General features: G+C 42.9%; 1 protein-coding gene across 1 annotated transcript in view; it reads right to left on the reverse strand.

The window, feature by feature from the left end:
- The window catches only part of SLC7A14 (solute carrier family 7 member 14), an 80,951-nt gene that overhangs the window by 35,066 nt on the left and 20,003 nt on the right, over positions 1-25,882 (reverse strand). Inside the window, exon 2 of the mRNA XM_061637317.1 lies at positions 13,950-14,449. Coding sequence (XP_061493301.1) covers positions 13,950-14,253 — 304 coding nt within the window. The 5' untranslated portion in view covers positions 14,254-14,449. The remainder of the gene's footprint in view (positions 1-13,949; positions 14,450-25,882) is intronic.

Here is a 25,882-nt window from a genome sequence, read left to right on the forward strand (position 1 = left end):
GGGGAGGAGACGGGGAGAACAAAATCCCTAGGATCCAGACTTCTGGATGGCCCGTGCCTCTGCGGGCCTGGACCACAAAAAAAGAAACAATACACTACAAGATAAATGTTGGTATCTCAACAGACCAGAGAGTGGCTATAGTGCCTGTTATTTAATGAAAAATGAAGTATTTTTGAGTGTAGGAAGATTTAGGAAGGGCCCCCTGATTATGCATCTTGCATTAGGCCCAGTGCCACCTCTCAGTGGTCCTGAGAACATGGCACAGTAGGGATGTCAAACCTTGTCTCCTATAATATCAAACTGGCTCTCAGCAACCGTCTTGTGTTCCAGATGTTCGGGTCGGACCCATCCACATTTGTCTCTGAAGGCGGGCCATTTATGTGGTGTCACATGCTGTCGGCTCTCTGCCCCCATCAGCAATATAGCCACTGCATTCTGCACCAGTTGGAGCTTCCAGACCGCCAGGCCATTTATGTGGGGCTGCCCTTGGGCCTGGTCTGGAAGCTTCAGCTGGTGCAGAATGCAGCAGCTAAACTGCAGATGGGGGCAGACAGCTGACAGCCTGTGACACCTCTGCTCAAACATCTGCACCAGCTATCCATATGCTACCAGGGCTAGGTTCAAGGGTTTTATGCTGATATACAAAACCCCGAACAACTTGGGCCCAGGATACGTTAAGGACCACCCCAGCCCTTAAATCCCAGACCAATCACTGAAATCATTCGGAGTAGTACTGTTAGTTGTCCCCTGGGTTACAGAGGCCCAAGTGGCCTCAACCAGAAGTCAGGCATTTAGTGTCGCTGTGAAACACCCTTCCAGCAGAGATTTGGCAGGCATCCTCACTTTTGACTTTCAAGTGTCTCTTGAAGTATTTTTTGTGCCAACAGGCCTATGCAGCAATTTAAGACTTTTTGACTAGCCAGTCATTTTAATGATTGTTTTAAATGTTTTTATGTTGCTGTGCGTACTTACAAGATCTGAACAGGGTGGTTCATGACAGATGCTATTGGAGGTCACTGATTCATAGGGTCACCATAAGTCGTAATCGACTTGAAGGCACACAACAACAATGCTGTGCATTGCCCTGATGTTTTGCAAAAGGGGGGTATACAAACACTCTTATAAATAAATAAAAACAATACATTTATGGAACACAGCACGTCCAGCCGCTGTGTTGCACTGACATCTGCCATTTTCATAACTCTGCCTTCCCCAACCTGGTGCCCTCAATAAGATTTGGATTCCAACTCTCCTCAGCTCCAGCTAGAACAATGGTCAGGAATGGAAGGGAATGTTGGGCAGAGATAGTGTGACTGGGGCAACATTCACACCATACATTTATTCCATTATTTGTCTCCTTTAAACAGTCCTGGCTTCCCCCAAATAATTCTGGGAAGTGTAGTTTGTGAAGGGTGCTGAGAGTTGTTAGGAGATACCTATTCCCCTCATAGAGCGACAATTCCCAGAGTTCTCTGGGAAGAGGGACTGACTGTTAAACCACTCAGGGCATTGTAGCTCTGTGAGGAACACAGCTCTCAGCATCCTTCACAAACTATACTTCCCAGGATTCTTTGGGGGAATTCATGCTGTTTAAAGTGGAATAATAGTGGAATAAATATATGGTGTGAATGTGGCCAGTGAGTACCAATTGGAACATGAGAGTTGGAGTGGGTTAGAGAGTGACTGTGACAGAAAGAAGGACTGTGAGAGATCATGAAAGCCTACGGAAATGAGTTAGCATGCTGTTAAGTAGAAGGCTTCTTCACACGTGACACCTGTACACAGGTTCAAGCTTTCTCTACACATGTGCAAGTATTTGTGTGAAAGATGTGTTGATTTGTACAGCTCAGCTATTGCATATGCAGGAACACAGACTGTACACTCACTGAATGTAACGTGTGGACACCTCTTTCATTATGTTAGGGCAGGATATTAGAACTCTGAGTGTTATACATACGACGACCACTTGCTCTGGATGTTATATTCCTTAGTGAGATAGATGTGTATATTTTAACTGTTTGAGTTCTAGTCTGGGAAGATTCTAAGGTTGATAAATCTCACTGCACATGTTTTGTACAGATGTACTTGAGTAGGAATATTATTTATTTATTTTATTTCCCACTTTCTAGCCCTGAGAGGCTCTCAGATTTACAAAAAATTCTCAAAAAAAAATGATATCCAAGTCTGGTATCAGGAACAGAAACGTTCCCATGGTGACAGGATTATTCAGGTGGCATTTCATGCCCTCATCCTTAGTCTTCCTTGGTGTTGTCCTCTGAGGCTGGGGTGGGGGGAGTCTCACTGAGTGGATGTCACTCAGCTGGTGATGGAGGCAAGACTTCCCTTGCTGGCATTTGGCATTGCTAGGTCACTAATCAGAAGGTGATGGCAGCAAATATTTTAAGGAAAGTCTGGACTCAGTGGAGTAGCTGAGGGACTGACCTAGTGATCATCCAGGGACAGCCCCTTACTGAAGACCCTGGGAATGTCAGAATCAGGTTGGGGAAGATTGCTCGAACTCACGTGTGGGGAACTTTTGGGCCTCCAGATGCTGCAGAGCTACAACTCCCATCATCCCTAGCCATTAGCAGTGTTTGCTGGGGCTGATGGGAGCTGTAGTTCAGCAACATCTGGAGGGCCAAAGGTTCCCCACACTTGCTGTAACTGAACTAGGGTTGCCAGGCACAACCTGGGTCATCCCCACCATGAAGTAAAACGAAGGAACCTGCTTCAGACAACACTGGAATGTGGAGGGAATGAATGGATGAAGGCAAGAGTTAGTGTCTAAATGATGTGGCAAGACCTTTTAAAGCAGGGACAGAGACACACTATTTGGTGTCCACTTCAGCTAGCAATATGGCTTGGGCCACCACTGGCCACAACCCAAAGATCTTGTCCATCCTTTTAAGGCTGCTGATCACAGCATGCTTACTGACATCAAATTGACTTAATTCTGAGTAAGCCTAGATTGTGCTGTAAATATTGTGAGGCAATGCACCAGTTACTTTCCTGGGGGTATAATTGCAGCTCACAGGCAGACAGAAGGGAAGAAAGAGCTATGTGCCCCGGGAAAAGGCTCAGCCTTGTTAAGCTGAGACATGATGCTCCAAACCAACGCAGTAAAAAGAGAGCTGGCCCTTGAAAATAGTAACATGAGAACTGATCCCAAGGGCTGTTTATATCCCATCTGCTTATGAGAACCGCAGCTAAAAGGTTAAGGAAAAGGTGAAACAAAAGATTCAGTTACATGTACTTTGTGACTTCCTAGCTCAGCCTCACTTTTGCTTTCCAAGAATGTGTTGCTGTTATAAATAACAAAACTTGGGAATGATCAAAAAGCAGGAAATGGCTGAGGAGACTATGAAAATATCTTTCAGTGCTTGGGAAAATGTTTTTCTTCAGGGGAATGAAAGCAAATCAAGATGAAAGACAAAAAGGAACAATCAACACAGCAAACTTGCTATAATCTTAAATTTTTAAAACATAACCCCTGTGGCAGAGATATAGCATTGGAAGTTTTGTATCTTACTCTTGATTAGAGTGTAGTTGTGTTGTTTGTACCCAAGTAATAGCTGAATGGAAAACTGCCAAGATTCACAGGATCAGTTGGTTAGACGACTTTTTCTAACTCTCTGTAGATCTTACTGCTGCACCAGTCCACTGTGGACCAGATATCTAAGGATAAGGAAGAAATTTGTTCCAGTTCGCATGTGAAGTCAAACCTAACAAATTCACACTTTCCGAAACAATGCACAAACTGAAACACAGCCATCCTTCAAAATGTGTACTTCTCTGAATTTTTGCAATGCAGTTCTCCAGTCAAGTAATGTGTATAAAAATGCATATATTAAGGTAAAGAGTGCATATCAGTGTACATCTTAGTAAAAATAACATACAGAATGCATTATATTAGCAGAAACTGCATATAATAAAAATGTGTTTATTAGGAGAAATCTGTACTAAAATGCTGATAAAAATCACAAACTGGTGTGGAAATGTGGAGAACTGAAGATTAGAAAAATGAGAAACTGAATTTAAGATTGGAAAAATGAGAAACTGAGAGAAACTAAAATTGACAGATCCACACATCCCAGACCCATATGCATATCATCCCAGTTGATGCTATGCTATGTGGACAATACTTTGGAGGCTGGATAGTGTAATTGAAAATCTTCTGTGTTACATAAGAAAAAGGACTTCTCATAAGTTCAGCTATTCTGTTTGTTAAGCAGGTATCTAGATATACCTGGATATAAATATAAGATAAAGTGCTGGCATCTGTCCCAAATAAAGCGATTAGCCTACAGATGACAAAATAAAAGTCACATCAGGATTGGATTGGGTCTAGCTGATTCAGCAACATCAGCCCTGGATTTGTGACACTCCCCGATGGAAGGATACTCTGCTTTCACCCTCTTCCACAACTATCCAGGTGGAGCTACCCTTGAGGTTGATCCGTGGCAATTAGGCTGCTGGTGGGGAAAAACTATCACGACCATATAGCACCTGGTCCATGAGATGAATACTGCGTCCAGTTCTGGTCTCCGCACTTCAAGAAGGATGCAGACCAACTGGAACAGGTTCAGAGGAGGGCAACAAAGATGATCAGGGGACTGGAAACAAAGCCCTATGAGGAGAGACTGAAAGAACTGGGCATGTTTAGCCTGGAGAAGAGAAGACTGAGGGGAGATATGATAGCACTCTTCAAGTACATGAAAGGTTGTCACATAGAGGAGGGCCGGGATCTCTTCTCGATCGTCCCAGAGTGCAGGACACGGAATAATGGGCTCAAGTTGCAGGAAGCCAGCTTTCGACTGGACATCAGGAAAAACTTCCTAACTGTTAGAGCCATACGACAATGGAACCAATTACCTAGAGAGGTAGTGGGCTCTCCAACACTGGAGGCATTCAAGAGGCAGCTGGACAGCCATCTGTCGGGAATGCTTTGATTTGGATTCCTGCATTGAGCAGGGGGTTGGACTCGATGGCCTTGTAGGCCCCTTCCAACTCTACTATTCTATGATTCTATGATCTGTACTGACTGCCATTCTGCTACTGGATCAAGTTCAAGGTTTTGGTACCTACACATGAGGCTTTATACATCTCAGGACCAGGTTACTTGAGATACCATCTCATCCTTTACGTACCCAGTAGGTCACTGCATTCCACAGGAGAGTTTTTCCTTCAATTCCCTAAAATATCAAAAGCCCACTCCACCATATCTTGGAAGGGGGCTTTCAGTGTGGCTGCCCCTGTTTTGTTGGAACAGCACCTCTGCTGATACACAGCAGGCACCCACTTGTAGTTTCTGGAAACTGTTGAAGGCATTTTTGTTTTGACAAACTTTTCCAAATGGGTGAAAAGATCTCTGCCTTCTGTGTTTATTCTATATTGTGTTAAAACCTATCTTTAGTTGTTTTTCATACTGTTTCTAACGTTACTTTTGTTTTTATATAAATCACCTTGAGATAATGTTAAAGGAGATTCATACATTAAAATGATAATGATAATAAAGCAATATTCAACATTAGAATTGTCACTAGACAGAAAAGAAAACCACCTGCAGCTGCTTTTCATGACAGATATGCAGACTGCAAAAATAATAATTTACAAATGCAGGTGGAGGTCTCACCATACTGTATTCTACATGTTGACTGTTATAGAATCATAGAATAGTAGAGTTGGAAGGGGCCTATAAGGCCATCAAGTCCAACCCCCAGCTCAATGCAGGAATCATTTTTATGTTCTTAGAGGTAACGTGCACAATTTTTTTTAGTGTAGGAGAGGCTATGACCTCAGGCAGAGGCCTTGGTGGATACATTTCTCCATTGACGAAAATGGCAATGGGCAACTGATAATCAAAACCAGCCCAAGATATTTGCTACCTGGGTGAAAAACAAGATGGCATCCCCCTACTCCACGTATAGAAACTGAGTGGACTTGCAGGTGAATCTTACTTCAACACTGGTGACAGAACAGCATCTTCCACCACATATAAGGACAGCAGAAAACAGCCATGCATAGCATACACAGCCCTGTACTCAAATACCTCGCCATTACTCCCTGCCCCCCATTTGCTTCTCTCTGCTCAGCTGTAGGCCAGGCCTGCTGATAATATGAATCTTTAAACATCTATTTTGTTCATAGGAATAAAATGTCCACCTACCGGATCTCTGAGTTGAGCCGTGATGTAACAAGAAACTTTCATTCAGTTAATTAGAAAAAAGGTTGGTGTTAACCCTGCGGTGACCTTATTCACAAGTTCTAAAACAGCCTTTCAACAAAACAAACAATGTGTTGGAGGCAACAAGAAATTCTTGATGTCACTTGTGAAAGCAGCCTAAGGGCTGCTTCTGTTGTTAGCTTCCACAGACATGAACCTTAAGACCCTTCTCTTGAGATGCTCTCAAAAGCTACTTAAGAATAATTAGAACACTTCTGCTAATGCATGTGCTTCAGAGCTAGTTTGCAAAGCTTTTTCCAATGTGCATTTTGGCAATTAAAAAAAATTATTTAACACATACAAAAAGCCAGTTTTTTCTGTGCGTATATTAAAAGATAAGACAGTCCACACAATACACAAGGAAAAATGGATAGGTAGGGAAGGGGAAAGCAAGCACAGTAGCAGTAGTTCCTTCACTGGCCGACTGATGCCTCCCATCTGAGCATTTCATGACAGATGCTCTTGGAGGTCACTGATTCATAGGGTCACCATAAGTCGTAGTCGACTTAGAGGCACATAACAACAACAATCTGAGCATTATTCAAGGTCAGTTCACATATAGTTTTTTTTGGATGTGCATGTAATGACACAAGTATCAGGACTGATTCACAGAGTATGTGTATCACCCATTCAATAATTTTTATTTTAACAAGCCTCCTTCAAAAAGTATTGTATTTAGGGTTGCCAGGTCAGAAGCATGCCAAACACTGAGATTTCAGGGGCAGGCCTTAGTGATGTCATGGGGTGGGCCCTAGTGATATCATTAAGCATGATACATTAAGCATCAACCATGGTTGCTTGGTGCATTCACTTCAAACAAAAACATTTCTCTGATTGGAAATTAAGAAATCTTAGCTAAAGGATGGAGCCTGGGTAGGGAACATTTAATCTAGCCTACTTGCTTCTGGCAAGAAGGGTTTAAGTGTCCTTAGGCCACTTGGGAGCACTCAAGAGTAAAGATGGATGCCCCTGAAGACTGCAGTTCTAAACACACTTACTAAGCCCCATAGAACTCAATAGGACTTACTTCTGAGTAGATACGGTTTGGATTGTGCTGTTGGTAAAGCTTGACTAGGGATCCTCTGCAAAGATATCCATATCCAAGCAGGATTGGCAGCCTGGAATGCCCTGCCCCTACCTTTTAACACGGCTGCTCCAAACTTCCTTACAGATTTGACCCTTCACTTCACAAAGAGGGTTGAGAAATGAGTAAGAGTAAGAAGATTCTCTACCCTTTCCTGCCTACCCTGGGGGCTGCTATAAACTCACTTTGACAGCCAACCCAAGTCCAGTGAGTAATAATTGACAAAGAGAAAACACATATGGTTTGGTCCACCTTCACAGGCAGCAGCTTGGGAACAACAAACTGTCATGCAACCAATAAGATACATCATCAGTGGGTTTAAGGGGGTTGAGCTAAGCTCATGGAACCACTGTTGTTGTTTCTATGGATGTAAGGGAGTGAGGTTACAGGTAAATGAAATGCAAATAGAAAAAGAAAAGACAGTGATGATTCTCTAAATGCAATACCATACCAACCACAACAAAATTCCTATGACTAAGGCAGAACACTCAGCATCCCACAATCAGTCAGGATTCCTAACCAGAAACCAAAACTAAAAAATCCTGGCAGCCAGTCTGCCAAAGTCACAGAAATTCCCATGAAGCACAACCTGACTCAGGGGCTGCAGTTAGTGCAGAATGCTGTGGCACGATTGGTGACATGAGTGAGACCCTATCAGCACATAATACCTCTGTTCTGAAACCAGCACTGGTTGCCGATTTGCTACCAGGCCAAGTTCAAGGCATGCTTTCCATGTTATGGGTGCCACACAGTACTTGTTTTGCTCTTGTAAGAAATCAGTCTTTTAGTGTGGCAGCACTTACGCTTTGGAACTCCCTTCCTATTGACATTAGGCAGGTGCCTTCATTGTACTCTTTTCAGCACCTGCTAAAAGCATTTTTGTTTAGGTAAGCCTACCCAGGCATATAGAAGCTATTGTGCTTTTTATCTGTTTTCAACTCATTGTTGGTTTTATTATTTTGAATGTTTTAAATATCTGTCTTTAGCTGTTTTTGCCAATAGTTTTATTGTTTTAATTCCTTCTGTAAACTGCTTTGAGATTTTTTACAATAAAACGGTATATAGATGTTGTAAATAAAATACATCAATAAATGTTGGAGTCAATTTGGGGTCTGTTTCCACTTTTAGGAACAAAGTAATCTGCCTTATACTGACTCAGGCCACTTGATACCATCTAGTTCAGTACCAATGACATGGACTAGCATTGGCTCTCCAAGATTCCAGGTAATAGCCTTTTCCAGAAATTGGACCTTCACATGCAAAGCATGTGCCCTTCCCTTCCCCTGTTTTAAAAAAGTATATTTTAAAATAGTTTTTTTCAGTTCATTAATGAATGCTCAACATACCTAGGGCAGATACACACCATTCATTTAAAGAACATTCAACGCACATTCAAAACACATGAATCACACCACAGAATCATGGGAACTGTTGTTTGTTAAGGTTGGTGAGAACTATAACTGTGAGGGGGAAACTACACTTCCCAGGATTCTTTACGGAACTCATGTGCTTTAAATGAATAAATATTTATATAAGCATGACTGTCAAAGATGTTTATTATTTACACAACCTGCAAAGATATTTGTAGTGCAATCCTATGATTGTTTACTCAGAAGCAAATCCCAGTGTATTCAATGGGGCTTACTCAAACAGGGAAGCATGCACAGAACTGCAGTCTCAAGTGATAAGAAACTTCACTCACCCAACCCAAAATTCAGAATCATGCCACTTTAAGTTGTTTTGCAACTGTTTATACTTGTTTTTATGGTTATTGAATTTTAAAGGGATTTATTTCTTGTTGTGAGCTGCCGTGATTTCAAGCCACCAACCCTACCTCACAGGGTTGTTGGGAAGACTACACACACACTGTATGTTTATGTATGTTTCCTACATATTAAAGCATGATACCTATGTAAATCCTGTCTCATTGCTTTAAAAATAGGATTAGAGGGGGAGAGACAGATTTACAAGACAAAGACAATTCTTTGCTATGTTCACTCAAAAATTCCATAAATTTACAGCACAATCCTAACTATGTCTACTCAAAAGTAAGTTCTACTGAATTCAATGGGGTTTACTCGGGGTATGTGGTATTAGCACTGCAGCTTTACTCCCAGCAAAGTGAATACTGGATTAAAGCTTCATATTGGGAACATTTTCAAAACAGCCCAGGAAAATTTAAACTTGTTTGACTCCTGCACACGAGAGAGAAAAAGACTGAAAGCTATATACTTACTCTGTTTATGAAAGAACAGTTTTCAAGCCTTGCAGTGTGGTCTTGGTGCTGCCTGGAGGTCAACTCTTACTGGCTACAAGCCTGAAAGGGTAGGGTTAGAGCAGCCAGCTACAAGCTCATTTTACAGAAGTTGCGGGTGGGGTGGGGTGGCGGCTGACGTTTTGGTGTATATCTCAAGAACCAGACCACCTAGAAACTTACTTTTTATAAAATGAAAGCTAAGAGTCCAGAGATTAAGGTGATTTACCTGGAGACCTAGAGAGGATCCCAAAAATCTGGGGTCTCTGGGCAAAAGCTGGAGGCCTGGCAACCCTAATTGTATTTGAGGCTCTGTAAGGTACAAGGCTTTGCAGTGCTAGATGTTCCTACATGAGCACAAGGAAGAATACTATAACATGTATATTAAATATGCACAGAGTCTTATTGATTATTTTCCTTATAAGTGAAACTCTGAGCAAATTTTCTTAAACAGGAGTGGGTAGACTTCAGACTAGCAGGAATGTCTTTTTTAGAAAGTAGACTCTGAGATCTACCATTTGGAGCCTGCTGTAGAAGATACAGTATAAACTTAGAATTAGAGGATTCTGAGCCCACTAATTTTGACTGTCAGAACTGAATGGAGCTCATAGACCTTCTACACCAAAACCCACTGCCAAATTTCTTCATTTCAGCTGTATATTTGATGGGGTTGGGGGGAGTCATTTTGTTGCTAATATTGTAAATCAGTTGGGAGTCAGAAATCCTTGGCGCTCTACAGGGGAGTAGTTGTCCAGGGTCTCAGGGGGTCTTAGACCCTTTATGTTTTTGGGACCAGGGTCCCAGCAGGGTCCCTATGTCTCCAGCATCCTATGAGCCATTCAGCATGAAAGGGGAGTGTGTTAGCCACTGAGAAAAGTCTTCTAACATGATTCCTTATCCTTTCCTCCTGATTGGAGCCAATCAGAGTAAAAGGCAGTGTCAGCCGCTGAGAAGACTCTTCAGTAGCTAACACTCTCTCCTTTCATGCAGGTTGGCTCCTGTTGTTGTGGGAGAAGGCATTAATAACTTCTCATTCTCAACCCAGCAGCAAAAAAAGGGGGAAGGGGTGGCTGTAATTATCACGTAAGGACCCGGCACTTCTGAACTTGCTACTACACTACTGGCGATCTATTGCAAATCTCCCAAAGATCTAACGGTAGATCAAAAGCTACCTTCTGCCCACCTTCTGCCTGTCTTAACATACCTTCATGAAAATTTGATAAGTTCCACTAGACTGGATTAAGTTGCTTCTGGGGCCTGATCTACCAGTCATGGCACCAGCTAGCTAATCTTCAAAAACAGTTAAGTGAAACTACAAGATGGATGCTTTGCCATTGTTTTGTAATTAGGTCAGGAGTAGACCTTTGATGAGAATCCCAGTCTCATGAGAGAAAGTAGAATCCAGCTCCATGGCAGAAGAAGTGAATGAAAACAACTCATTTATGTTAAATTTGATACAATATCCCTTAGATTAAAAAGCCACATCGATCTGGGACATCTTATTGTATTGTATCTACAATTCATATTTCAGATCAAGGTTCTTCTGTTATTTATTTGAGTTGTCTTAACTGACACCCACATCAAACTGAATGCATCAATAACTGTCTCAGCAGCACAGAAGGCTCCTTCCAACCGCTTGCATTGGAACATTGTGTCTGCTTGCTGTCACTGAATTATAAAGGAGGGGTGCCAGAAGTAAACAGCCTCACGTGGAGAGCATAGACCAATTCATTCCTCCGGCTAAACTCAGTCAATGAAGTCAGGATTCAGTGACTTCTGTTTTGCACCTGTTTATTTCTCCTTCATTGTCACTTTCCTTTAAAAGTATAATAGTGGTTTGCAATATTGAGTAGTAACCTGCAGTCAGATTTCAGACACATAATCAGAAGAGCCTTGCTGGTCCAGCATACTCCTTTCCAGCATGCTGTTTCCCAGTTACTTCTGGGAAACTTGCAGGTGGGGTACAAATTCAGCAGCCTCCCTCTGACATCTGCTATTTGGAAGGATGCCACCCCCAAACATTGGGATTCCATTTAACTATCATGGCTAATAGATTTTGCTAGACCCGGAGAATCCTGAAAAGTTCCTTTCCCTCTTCAAGATGTTAGCAGTGTAGGGTGGTGAATGTGTTAATTAACCCACACAAGTACAGATTGTACTGTATTCCTAGACCAATTACACTAATTGACTGAGACAGCTTATAAATATGTTCACTGTAGTTGGTGAGTCACCCAGAAGCCTTCCTTGCTAGCCAGAGACCCCTTTGAAGTATTTGTTGGCTCTCATCATATCCAAAAAGGATGGTGCAAATTAGGGATGGAAGGATCTGTCAATTTCAGTTCTCACACTTTATGTTCACAGTTTTGCCAGCAATTTTCCCTAATATTGTGCATCTTTGTATTCATGAATATATTAATTTTTATGCACACTTTCCTGGAATACATGCAGTTTTGTAAACATTACCTGGAGAACTGCATCACAAAATTTGGATAAGTGCAAATTAGAGGAAGGCTTTGGTACTCAGATTGTTTCAGAAAGTGTGGATTTGATAGAGCCACCTTTAAATGCAAACTGAATCAAATTTCTCCCCCATTCCTAGTGCAAATGAAACTCCCATAATAGTCTAAGACATCCTTCCCTAACTTGGTGCCCTTTAGATGTTGTTGAACTACAACTTCCATCTGCCCCTGATTAGGAAAGGCTGATCTAAGCAATCCTTATATCGAGTACAGTGTTTATATAATTATACAGGACTTTATTTTCTAACCTGACTATTCAGTTAAGCTAGGTTATTGAAACAATCTACAACAGTGGCCCCCAATGTTTTGGGTCTGTGGATACATTAGGAAATTTAAGAAACCTATTTCACAGGAAAAAACACTGGTGATGCTCAGACCCTCCCCAAAACAGGTAAAATACCTACCTACCTACCCCAAATTAAAACAATACAACAAAACAAGCAGACACCCTCTCACAGGCAACTTCCCCCAGCCAAACAATTGTACCCAAAGCAAAAACAAACAAAACTCCTCAATTTAAAAAGATTGGGAGAGCAGGGGGCCTGGGTTGGAACCAAGGGGGTGTCTGGGGCACCATGCTAAGGTTTACAAAGATTTCATGTTCAACTAAGTTGTTGTGTGGAGTCTCACAGTATCTGAAAAGGATCATGCAAATAAAGCTGGGTGATAGTTCAGCTAATTCTTACAGTGAGCATAGTTCTGACTGCCTCTAAAAAAAAATAGAGGCAGGATTCTGATATAATTATAATGATATCTAGTTTGGTTTAAGCATAGGGTGCTTATAGTCAATCCAATTAGATGCCAGGTGGACCTCCTTGTAGGATAGTCAAAAACTCCCACTTGCTAATGGAAAGGGTTTTATAATTCATTGGCATGAGCACAGAGTACCAGTGTGGTGTAGTGGTTAGAGTGTTGGACTATGACCTGGAAGACCAGGGTTTGAATCCCCACACAGCCATGAAGCTCACTGGATGGCCTTGGGCCACTCACTGCCTCTCAGCCTCAGAGGAACGCAATGGTAAACCACCTCTGAATACCGCTTACCATGAAAACCCTATTCGTAGGGTCGCCATAAGTCGGAATCGACTTGAGTCCATTTCCATTTTTCAATCTAGAGCACAGATCATGGTGCTACTATATATGTCTACTCACTGCAAGAATAGTACTTAACTCTTGCTGTTCTGCTCGGACAAATATCATGTTTAGGCCCATGGATCCAAAGGTCCACGCCCTTTGCAGAGTTCCAGCAGACCTCATAAAGTGGAAGATAGGTAATGAAAAAAAGTATAAAAAAGAACTTGCACTAAACAATTGGGGGAAAAGGATAGCGCAGCTTGCTACATCTACATTTTGTACTTTCAGAATTAATTCACAAACGTGTCACACCCATAGTCTTAGATGATTATGCTTCCTAAAAACCAAAATGGCGGCCTACAAGCATTACATGTTGCTTCTGGCAGGTAGTTTAAGGACTACAAGGCAATAATGGTCCCATCCTGCTTCCATTTGTTCTCCCAGGCCTCCACTTGTGCTTGATCTCAGTATATTATAATTTTAACTCTTCCCCAGTTGCTCACTTGTATTTTCTTCCTTTATTTTAATGTTTTGAGATATATTTCAATATTGTTGGACACCACCTTGAGACGTGAAGTGGAAGGTGGTATAGAAATGTTTCTTAAAAATACATATATCCTTCCAAGAACACATTATTTATAGAATACCTAGTTCTCAAATGATCAAGAGTAAGAGCAAGTACTGATGAAAGAGAACCCAAGTAGTTTCCTCTAGTAATAAATGAAAAATACAACCAATCACAATTATTCTTTCACAAATATGCATGTAGTAAGCCTACATTGAGGGAAGACTCACCAGACAAAATGGAGGCCACAGCTGCAATGATGAAGGACACGATGACACCAGGTCCCGCCATCTCCTTAGCAACCAGGCCAGAGACCACGTACATTCCAGTACCAACACAACTTCCAACACCCAGTGAAACCAGATCCATGGTAGTGAGCACTTGGGCCAGTTTGGTTCCGTGGGATGTGGTGGTGCCTGTCCCTTCCAGCATGGATTCCACTGGCTTGGTACGGAGAATTCTAGAATGCATGGCATACCATGTAGCACCCCACTGGATCCGCCGGGGGTCCAAATGTGAGAGGATGCTGCTCATAGTGATGGCAAGGGATGGCAACAAAGGCCAGCAAAAACTGCAGAGTTCAGTTAGCTCCAATAAGGAAGTTTGACAGCATAAACTTTAGCAGACATGCAGTCTGTTTTGGAGATGGTCCATGTCCACTCAAAGCCACAACTGTGTGAATGTGAACTGAAGTTTTTATAACCTAGAATTTAGTTTCCTCTGTGAGATCCTATGAAAGAGAGAGAGAGAAATATTTTCATGTGTGAATGAAAGAAAGAGGGACCATTAAATGTTAATATCCCAGTAAGAACCAACATTGTTTTACAGTAATATCCATCTGTGAACTACACATACATGGTCTGACTTGGCATAAAGCATATTTGAGGAAGAAGTTGAACAAACTGGCAGACCATGTGGGAAGGATAAAGGTAAGGTTCACTTAACATGTTGCTATATAAATGTGTGATGTTTGGGGAGGGGCAATAGCTCAGTACTAAAACACATGCTTTGTATGCAGAAGGTCCCAGGTCCAGTTCTTGGCTTTCCCAGCTAGAGCTGTGAAAGTCCTTGTATGAAACCTTGGAGAGCCACTGCCAGTCAGTGTAAAGAGGAGTGGCCAATCTTTGGCCCTCTAGGTCACTGTTCTTCAACCTTGGGTCCCCAGATGTTGTTGGACTACTACCATCCCCAGCCAGCTTAGCCACTTGTCAAGGGATCATGGGAGTTGTAGTCCAATAACGTTGGGGACCCAAAGTTGAAGAGCAGTGCTCTAGGTGTTGCTGGACTACAATTCCCATCATCCCTGACCATAACCCTGTTGGCTGGAATGCTGATGGGAATTGGAGTCTTGGCATAAAGCATATTCCTATGTTCTTGGACATGCTACATGGGCCTTTGATGGTGGTTTTTATTTTCTAGACAAAATGAAGGCTGGCTAGACTGTCCTTATCTTTCTTAACTCAAGATAGATGACACTCAGAATAAATAAAGCAAATAAAAAAAGTTAAACTTTGGACTTAATGGGTTGTATTCAGTGAAATCCTTCACAGAATAGACCCACTGAAATGAATAAACTAAAGTTAGCCATGTCCACCAACTTCAGTGGGTCTACTGTGAGTAAGACTAGCATTGAATACCACCAATGGTCTTGATTGTGTGTGTCATGTTTAGATGGTAATGTGCATTACCACACTTACCCAGATGGCACCACTGCTCAAAGTACACTTGAAAAGAATGGGGTAATTGTTCAGCAACACAGTAAAGCCTGGTTTACGCATATGGACATCACTTTGGATTTTGTACAAACGGTACACTTCAGATGCAAACCTGTGCATGTTACATGGGAATATGAAGATAATGAGACTTACTTCCAAGTAAATATGCATAGGATTGTGCTGTAGATACACACACTACCTGTGTGCTTGCTTCTGCATCCTGCTGCATTTTATGCCCTAGTAATGCTTACTCTGATTGTATGTTGGACATACAGATGACCAGAAAGGTAGTATAAGATTCCTGTGTTCTCTTCCACACAGTAAACTTACTGTGTAAAGGCTGTCTTGAACTTTTCACTGTTTAAGAAAGGGGAAATATGAAATAGTATATTTCCAACTGCCTAAGCAAGAAATTTTTTTTTTTTTTGCATTTCTCTGGCCAAAAAGAAACAATTTTTTCTTTGTTGTATCTAATGGTTTGTTTTAAATAAATACACCAATTCAGTCAAGTTAGCAAAACCATGGTGCTAACTTGATTGTTTTTAGTTGACTGAAATCTGAACTTGCCCCCAAATATTTACCCCAAGTGATACAGACCTGCATAAACATAAAGCTAATTCTACTTTTGTAAAGGGATTTTTTTTTATTGCCACAGGTTACAAACTGGAATGATCTGCAAGAACCCTTTCCAAAATGAATGTGTGTGTAGTGAACGGACTCTGAAGTCCATGTAGGGCCCTCACTTCCTTCAGCAGGTGACCCTTGGGTGGTGATCTAGGACAGCACCACGAAGGGGGCAGCACATTTGTTCCACAGAAGACAAGAGGAATGGGAGCACCCTATGGGAAGAGGCTGTAAGTCAATGAAATACTGCCTGCTTTGCATGCTGAAGATGCCAGGTTCATTACCTTGCATCTCCACCTACAAGGAACTTAGATTTTGAAAGAGTTGCCGCCATAGTAACAATGGACCAATAGTCTACCTCAGCATAGAGTATCTTCACAGGGACATAGGCAGACCATTGGTCCATCTAGCTCAGTATTGTCTATACTGACAGTACTGGCAGGAGCTCTCCAGGATTTCAGACTGGAGATATTCCCAGCCCTGTCTGAAGACATCTGGGATAGAATGTGGGACTTTCTGCATACACAGCAGGTGCTCTCCCACTGAGCTACACTTTTTCATATCTGATAGCAGGTTAGTTTAGGCCAGTCAGCCAACTTGTGAGACTGGGATTTGGAGCCAAGTTTCCTTAGTTCAGCTCCATTGGGCTGGCTCTTTTTATCTATTTGTCTATAGATGTGGATATTTTATAAAGTCAGGCATAAACATTTACAACATTAGATACGGTATTAACGTACTAGAAAATTAAACATACCAAAGCTCAATACGATATATACATTGAAATGATGCACTTTACTGTGAATAACTATATTCCTGCCATGCCCGCTTTTAACTCATCTATTGCATAGTGAAAGAAGAAGAGGCCTGCTGGATCAGACCAAAACACAAGGTGGCCATTTATGAAAAACACACACATACACACACACAGAAAGAGGAAATGCATCACCCAAAAGGAGGACCCAAGGTTGCATAAGATTTGCATAGGGCAATTTACATATAAAGATGCAAATTTAGAAATGATTGCTAAAATTTAAAATAGGAATTCAGTACTTCCCACTACAGTGTCTGTGTCGGGGGGGGGGGGGAATGTGTCCAGGCGACCCATGTGCCTGCTCAGCCTGGTGTCCAGGTGTTCACTTTTGGTGGAATACTTCAAGCTCCCTTTAAACCAGACTAGGATTGGATAGTGGGACTTCTTCAAATAGGGGGCTCTCCTCTGTAAAGCAGAATGGATGACCACTCAACCAAAGGCCTATCTAGTCCAGCATCCTCTTTCCCACCACAGTGGCCAACCAGATGCCTCTGGGAAGCTCACAAGCAAAACATGAGCACAGTTGCCTTCTCCTGCTGTTGTTCCCCAGCAATTGGTAGTCAAAAGCACATTTCCTCTGATTCTGAAGGTAGTAGATAGAGCAATCAAGACTAGTAGCTAAGCCAAGAGCCTAATAGATGAGCTTTTCATAGTCCATTGGTCAAATTCTTCCCTGATATGTGGGAGGCACAGTGCTGACTGTGCGTTTTTTTTTGTGGGTGGGGAATATGTCATAGTTTACTGTTGGAACATAGCTTTGTCTGCGCTGTGTTCGGTCCCTGGTATCCATTATTTTTAAACAAGGATCTTGGTTAAGAAAAAATATTGGAGAGCCACTATAGGCAGTACTGGGCTTCGTGGGCTGATCATGTGCCTGGCTTGATTTCAGTACATTCAGAGTTTGGGACCCTTTTATTCTGTTGTGTGGCTTCAAAGAGCACCCAAAGACATCAGTTTCATTACTTCAGCAATGACATTTAAACATCTGGATAGGTTGCAACTGAATGCTTTATAATTAAGCTGCCTCCGTCTTTTTCAGCTTAGAAGCATCCCACTGTGATGCCATAGAAAATTCAAAGGCACGTAATGCTCCCTGTAGCCAAATGCTACATTTATCATCCATTCCCTAATTACCTTTCTGCCTGGTAAACAGAGCAAATGCCACTAATGCTTTGGTGAGGGACTTTATTAAAAATTGGGGGAGAAGGGGAAAACGGTGCAGATTTATTTTTTTTACGACAAAACTTTGTTCCTTTCTGATTTGCAAACTGTTTCCTCAGTCTACAGGAGTCTTTTTTCTGCACTAGTGTCAGAACAGAAGCCATGTCATGTTGCAGCGGCGTATTGACAGCGTGTGCCAGCCCTGTGCCCAGTAGTAATAGAACCAGCCGAAAGATATCCACACACAGACCGTTACTTGTTAAGAGTCTTTACTGACAGGTTTTTCTCTCACAGATACAGACACGAATACTTTCCTAGCTCTTCTAACACCCCACACCCCCACACCTTGTAGTTTCTCTTTCAAGGCTTTATAGATGTTCTGTTTCATGCCAGCTGCAGTCTCTGACCTTGAGCTGCTGCACAGTGTTTAACTCATTACACGTCTTCTTATTTCTGTCTTTCTGGAAAACCAGACACATAGACTCCTCAGCAGCCTACATGTCAGTCTGTTGTAGTCAGAGCCAATGAAATGTATGGCAGGATACATGTCTTTTCCTTCAAGATGCTAAAGGACTCAGTTGCTTCTCCCGCACAAGTGCAAACAGATAGGAAAGGGCACATTTAACAGCAAACATTTTTGCTGCCCATATACTAGTTTATGAGTCATGGCTTCCTCCAAAGAATCCGGAGGACTGTCATTTGGCAAAGGTGCTGTAGCTCAGTGCTAGAGCCTCTGCTTTGCATGCAGAAGGTCTCAGGTTCAATCCCTGGCATCTCCGGGTAAGACTGGTAAAGGTCCCTCTCCGAAACCTTGGAGAGCCACTGCCACCAGTCAGTGTACATAGGAATACAGGAAGCTGTTTTATACCGAGTCAGACCTTTTGTCCATTTAGCTCAGTATTGTCTGAGCCAGAGGTTCCCAAACTGTGGTCCATGGTCCGCAAGCTTCATTCGGGTAGTCCGTGTCCACACGTCAAGTATTCATGTTTATTTTTAATTGTATTCTTATTGCTTTCCCTTGTTTCTTATATTTTATTTTATGGCATTGCAGTTTGAACTCTATGGAATGCAAATTGTAATGCAATAAAATACAATATAAGAAACAAGAGAAGCAATAAGAATACAATTTAAAAGCATACGGCACTGAGGACCACCCGTTACAATTGCTACAACAGACAGAAAAACCATTAAGTGGTCCACCAAGATCATCAGCAATTTTCAAGTGGTTCATGGGGGAAAACATGTGGGAACCACTGGTCTACACCAACTGGCAGTGGCTGTCCAGGATTTCAGCTCAGGTTCTTTCCCAGCCCCTTCTGGAGATGCTGGGGATTAGACCTAGAACCTTTTGCATGCACAGCAGAGGTTCTACCACTGAGCCATGGACCAATGGTCTGACTCAGTTGAAGGCAGCCTCCTATAATCAGTTGAAGTCTGTAATGTAGAGAACCCACATGGAAGAATGGGGGCTTATGGAAGACAAGATTCTGGTGGGAAATGGAGTATTCAAAGAAATTTTATTTATTTATTTATTATTTTATTTATATCCCGCCCTTCCTTACAGCAGGAGCCCAGGGTGGCAAACAAAAGTGCTAAAAACACATCAAAACATCATAAAAACAGACCTTAAAATACATTAAAACAAAACAACTTAAAAAACATTTTTTTAAAAAGCTTTAAAGACATCTTTAAAAAAGGGTTAAAAATATTGTTTTTAAAAAAACATATTAAAAGCAATTTCAACACAGACGGAGACTAGGGTAGGTCTCAACTTAAAACACTTGTTGAAAGAGGAAATTCAAAAGGCGCCAAAAAGATAATAGAGGTGGTGCCTGCCTAATATTTAAGGGGAGGGAATTCCACAGGGTAGGTGCCGCCACACTAAAGGTCCATTTCCTATGTTGTGCAGAACGGACCTCCTGAAAAGATGATACCTGCAGGAGGCCCTCACCTGCAGAGCACAGGTGAAGGAATCACTTTGAACCTGTGGATGTATAGTGTTGGCTCCAGCTTTCATGGGGCCGTTGGGCAACATGCCGCTCAGTTCTCCTCCTCACCTATTTGCCACTGTCACAGCTTCTCATTTGCTTGCCTGCTCCCTCTGGGCAGAAGGCAAGCAAACAGGGAGGGAAGAAGGAAAGGGCAAATCAAATGGAGGCTGCAGTTCCTTTTCTTTGCTTTTGTTCATACCCTTGAGAATGGCAGGTGAAAAAGGAAGCAAAAGCAGAAGACAAGGAGAGGGGCAGGAGACCCAAGGGGTCAAACAGTGTGTCCCTGCTGGAGTGTGGGCCTTATCAGGTGCTCAACGCTACCTACCTTCTGACACTGGCATCTGCTGGCTTTGCCTCCAGCCTCCTCACATTCAAGGTTCATGATTGCACACAGTCTACACACATGCACCTAAATGCACCTAGGTAACTAAATACGTGATCCAGAGCCCTCTGTTTTCCAGGGTATTGGACGGCATATAGAAGAGCTTATGCACATTCTGTTGTGCGCATGGAGGTGCTCTGTAAAGATGACTCCCGAATGCATGAAGGTTGGGAAGAGGGCCAGCAGGCACAACTGCAAAGATCCCCAACCACACATTTAAATGAAAGCCTGCTAATCATCTATGAGGAACTCAGAAGCATTCTCATCCCCGCACACATCACAATTTATCAATATAAAATCTGTTATGTGCTGTCTCTTTAAGAGACAAGCCGGAAGGCCTGGCACCAGCAAGTCATGGAAGGCAACTGGGAGAAGCAGTTTCACTTCTGCGCAGAATCCTATATGAGTGTTTAGATCTGCTTACTCTCCTCAGCGACTAGAGCAATCCTTGTCCTAGATGGAGCAGTAACCAGGGATACTTTTCAGTTAAACTGCTCTTCTGCACATCCCTGCAATCTAGTTTTTTTTCCCCCTGCTCCTGGTTTTCCCGAGAGAGTTGTTATGACAAATAATTGAGTTTTTGGAAGATGATTGGTGCACGCTGCTGTTGTCACATATTAGGCACGCTAGAGAATTTTGTTAGGTCCTTATTTTATACCGAACTCACCTGATTTGCACTTCCCCGACTAATAAGTGGATTGGAACACAGTTACCCAGTTTTTGCACTTCTCTGAATTCTACCAGATAGTTCTTGGCTCAAGAAACATTCCAAAATGCATATAAAAATGTTTGTCCTAGGTTAAAATGAGTGGGAGAATGCATAGTTTAGTGTAAAATGCATGTGACAATACAGTAATACCTCAGTTAACAGGAAAGAAGCTCTTTTTAACAAAGTCTTTCTGGGTTACAGGGGGCATGGGGAGGGGCACACACTCTGATAGTCAGAATGTGGCTCCTCGTCTACTGGATTGTGGCTGCTGCAGGCGGGTCTCTCATGTGTGGCTGGAATGGTGCTCTTTGCTAGTTGGCTCAGGTGCCTCTGCAATAAACAGTGCTTCGGGTGCCCTGGAAGCATTGTTTACTTCAGATGTGTCTGCTTAAGTGTTGGGGGGATGGCAGAGAGAGAGAGAGAGAGAGAGAGAGAGGAGAGAGAGATCAAGCACAGGGTGATGGTGGTGGTGGCTGCCCTTTGCCTGCCTGCTCAAGTGTATGGAGAGGAGAACTGTGCTCAAAGCTTTAGATTGCTGTAGCAAGATGCTACATGATACAAGAAAAAAGGCAAGGCAGGCATCCCAGGATGCATTTTGGAAAAAGTCTTCAAGTGGTCTGTATGCAAGGTTTACTTGACCTGGTTGCTCCATTTCAGACATGTGTATTGTTAGTTTTGAAAAAGTTTGCTAAGATATGTTGAATTGTTCTTTCTTTTTGTGGTGTAGGAACCTATCCCTATTTTTTCCACGTTATTCCTACCTCTGGTACAAAGTATCTGTTAAGGAAGAAATGTCCAGGAACACATGTACTTCGTTAACTGAGGTATTACTGTATGTTATTTTGTATAAAATATTTTGTGAAAAACACATTACAAATAATGTAAGTATTCATGCAGTCTTTAAAAAGTAATTCATAGATTGATGCACAAACAGGAGAGAATGGACTTATGAATGGACACACACAAAACTGACATGGACCAGAAACAGACTGACCCATCCAACCCTATCGCACCTCTTTACACTGACCTTTGATACCTGAGACGTAAACTGCTTTTAATATTGTATTTTACATTCTTGTGACCTGCCCTGGGATCTTAGAGTGAAGGCAAGGTGAACAACAACAACAAACAACAACAACAACAATGTTATAGGATTGTGGGGTTGGGTCTGCATGATATCTGTGAGTCCCCTCCCAGCCTATATTCTGTGCCTGTGGAGGTGCAGTTGGTACTGGACAGACCTGCTGAACTGATCAGACTAGTTCCTGTCATAAGTTAATAGTTCTGGCCAAGTAAGCATGTGAGTTAATGGGCCTGTTGAATGGCCAATCTACATGCCAAAGGATGTGGTCCAGAGCAATCCTGTTGCTATAGGAACTCTGGCACCAGAATGATTCCTCCCAACATCTTGGGGCCAGGAGATGGACTGTGTGTGTTAGTTGGGTGTGAAGCTGGAAGACAGAAAGAAGAAGAGAGGCTTGTCTTGCTCTCTGTGCTGAACCCCAAGAATAGCTTAGGGGTTAGGTTTCCCCCTAGAAACCTAATGGGGAAGCAAGATCTGTTGGAGTGTTAATGCTGTGAGCCCCTCCATCTTAAGCTCAGATTATATATATATGTAAATAAACTATGAATCATAAAGACCACCATTTCTGCTAACCTTCATTCCAAGGAAACCAAACCCTGGGTAGGTGCAGGAACCTCTGGAAGTCTATCACCTCTCAGAGATTGGGGTGCACACAACAACAATAATAAACAAAACCCAAAAGCTTAAGAAAGGCACTGTGTCAGCCCACATCTCATCAACCCAAAAAGAGACAAGAAAGTAATCACTTTTTGAATTCTAACTGGATTTTCCATTTTCACTGTCATTAAAAGTTTACCACCTACTGCTCTAATAACATATTTAATATTAGAAAGGGTTGTTTGTACCACAACATTCTTCATTAGGGAAAATTAAACTAAAACAACAATCATATTGCAGAGAGAGAGAGAGAGAGAGAGAGAGAGAGAGAGAGAGAGATGGAGATGTTTACAGATTGAAATCATCTTTACCTATGGAACCATTTCTAGCATTATTCACATTCAAGGAGGTTTCAGTTTGTTGCCATGGCTGCATTAAAAGCCATCCTGACTACTTTCTTGAATTATATGAGCCTCTGGATATTTGTAATTGGTTGGACTTAACTATGCATATATTAAAGGGCCCTGAAATAGCTTGCAAACCAGTTGTGTTCTGCCTGATCTCCCAACCTGCCACCCCTTCCTCTGCCCTCAGGAATACCCGTTGTCTGTGCTACAGACAGGAGGATAGTTGAAGGAGGCCAGGAGATAATTGAATTTTGTTTTCCACTTGGGAGGAATGGCCAGAACTAGAGAATGCTGCTTTTTCCCTTCTGCAAGCAACTGCGGCCTCTGCCCAGGAGGGAGAGAAGACCTGGAGAACAGCAATATTTGTAGCTCTCAAGATGCAAAAATGTAAAAGCCAAACCAAAAGGCCATGGGCATTTGCATACGTGACATTAAAGCAGGGGTGGGAAGCCTATCTCAGCCCAAGGGCTGAATTCCCCTCCGGGGCTGCATGCCAGTGGTGGGTGGGGCCAGAAGCAAAAGAGAGTGGAGCAGCAGATACAAGTCTTACCTCTGTACGGCAGGCTACATTCCAGCCATGCAAAACCCAGAGGTTTCTACACACACAGCCTCTGCATCCTGCATCTAGGCAAGCAAGAAGCATTATCATAGTTCAAGGCCATATTCCAGCCAGGAAAAAGGGGGTGTGGCCTGTCCAAGAGCAAGGCTGGGTTTTTGTCTTTCAAGGAGCTATCCCAGGTGCTGAAAGCATATTGGACAGCTCCTTGAAAGTTCGGACTAAAACCTGGAATGGATTCATTGCCCCACTGACATCGGGGCCACCAGTCTCCATGGCTTGGAGGGCCATGTGCCTGCCCTATGGGCCAGAAGTTTCCCACCCCTGCTCATGTGTCTCATTGGGGCAAGCCTAATTACAGAATGCCTAATCACAAGACTCTGTAGCAAAACTATCTCTCTGAGATACGCAAGGTGCTTTTTGATGATGTCATTGTCAGCCCACTGATTTTGATTTGATTTTGATTTTAATATTTCTACCCCGCCTTCTGGCCAAAAGGCCCTCAAGGCGGCTTACAAAAGAGCACCCGTATAAAAATACACCAATAAAACAATAATATATCAATGAAACATCAATAATACGTAAATAAAACAATAAACAATAAAAACAATACAATTGGTAATATATTTCAAAGTTAACACAAAGTTAACACCTCCCCCCTCACTTTGGCAAAATAGGTATTATAGGCATTGGGCTACTTTGCAAGGCTAGCCACACTCTCTCAGTCATAGTCCTATCCCCATAGTTCTGGGTGTGGCATGGCCTTCTCAGCCCGTGGAAGCCAGGGCTCCCGCTTACGATGGCGGCGGGATGGCGGTTCTGGCCTTGGAGCCGCCGGTTCGCCTTGCGAGGGTCCCGAAGGTGGAGTCCGATGGGGGGAGGGAAGGAAAGCGAGAAGCTGCCGGAGGCCTTTCCCCTCCTGGCCTTCCTGTGTCCTTCTTGGTGCTGGAGACGCTGCTGCCTTCCGCTTGCTCCACGCACTTATTGAGCTTCTTCTGGCTGGGCCCGGCGCTTGCCAAAGGACTCCAGGTGATGGGGACGCCGCTGCCTCCCTTGCGGCCTTCATTGCTTTCAATTTTGATAAGCCGGTGCTTGGGGGAGATGTACTTGATGGCAGCAGCATCAGGCGGGGTGGCGGCTCGCCTTTTGCTGAGGCAGGGCTGTTGTGCCTTTCCCTCGGTTGCCACTGGAGGAAATAAGTATGCCTCTTGCGAATCCTTTCACATGAATGCAGTCTCCTTATCATGCATGGGAGAGGAAGGTACACTGAACAATCTACAGAATTCAGAAAGGCAGCAGTGCCCGGCAATGATGGATGCTGTGGAAGGATTAGCCCATGGAAAGGTGGAGGATGGAAAGAAAAAGAGAGGAGGATGACAACCATGTCAGAGATGCGTGGGTATTTTACTCACTCGTGATACTGGCAGATGGTCTTGTGCTAAGACCCAGTGAAGGCTGGTTGCTGCTAAAGCTGCATCCCTGAAACAAATGACGTCACAGCCTTGCTCAAAGGGAATTACATAGCAGAGAAAAATGAGCACAAAGGCTTGCTCCTCTTGTGCTCATGGAAATAACTTCTTCCCTGCTACCTGCCGCTGGGAAATGGTTGGGCTTTGTGGCTTCAGAGATTGGACATTCTTTTCACAACCAGCCCTGCTTCTCTAGTATGGTGTAGTGGTTAGAGTGTTGGACTAGGATGGACCTGGGAGAGCAGGGTTCAAATCCCTGCTCAGCCGTGAAGCTCAGTGGGGACCTTGGGCCAGTCCTTGTCTCTCAGCATCATCTACCTCTCAGGGTTGTTGTGAAGATAAAATTGGGAGGGAGAGAACCAAGTTTGTACACCACCTTGTGCTCCTGGGAGGAAAGGTGAGATATTATATGTAATTTATTTACATATAATTGGCCACTAGGTTTACCAATAGACCAGAAAGCAGCACAGTGTGTGTGTTTGGGGGGGGGGCAGCCCTTCTGCCTCTGCCTCTTGTACCAGAGTTTATTCTAAGCTCTTTTTTCTACTGCACAAGCAACCAGCCCATCGTCTATCTCCAAACTAGACAAGTAATTAGCCCAATAATATACTATTACTATAAGGTTATGAAAATGTTAAAGGGACCGTTATTTCTCTT

This window comes from Rhineura floridana, chromosome 7 (assembly GCF_030035675.1).
Source record: "Rhineura floridana isolate rRhiFlo1 chromosome 7, rRhiFlo1.hap2, whole genome shotgun sequence".
Classification (NCBI taxonomy): domain Eukaryota; kingdom Metazoa; phylum Chordata; class Lepidosauria; order Squamata; family Rhineuridae; genus Rhineura; species Rhineura floridana.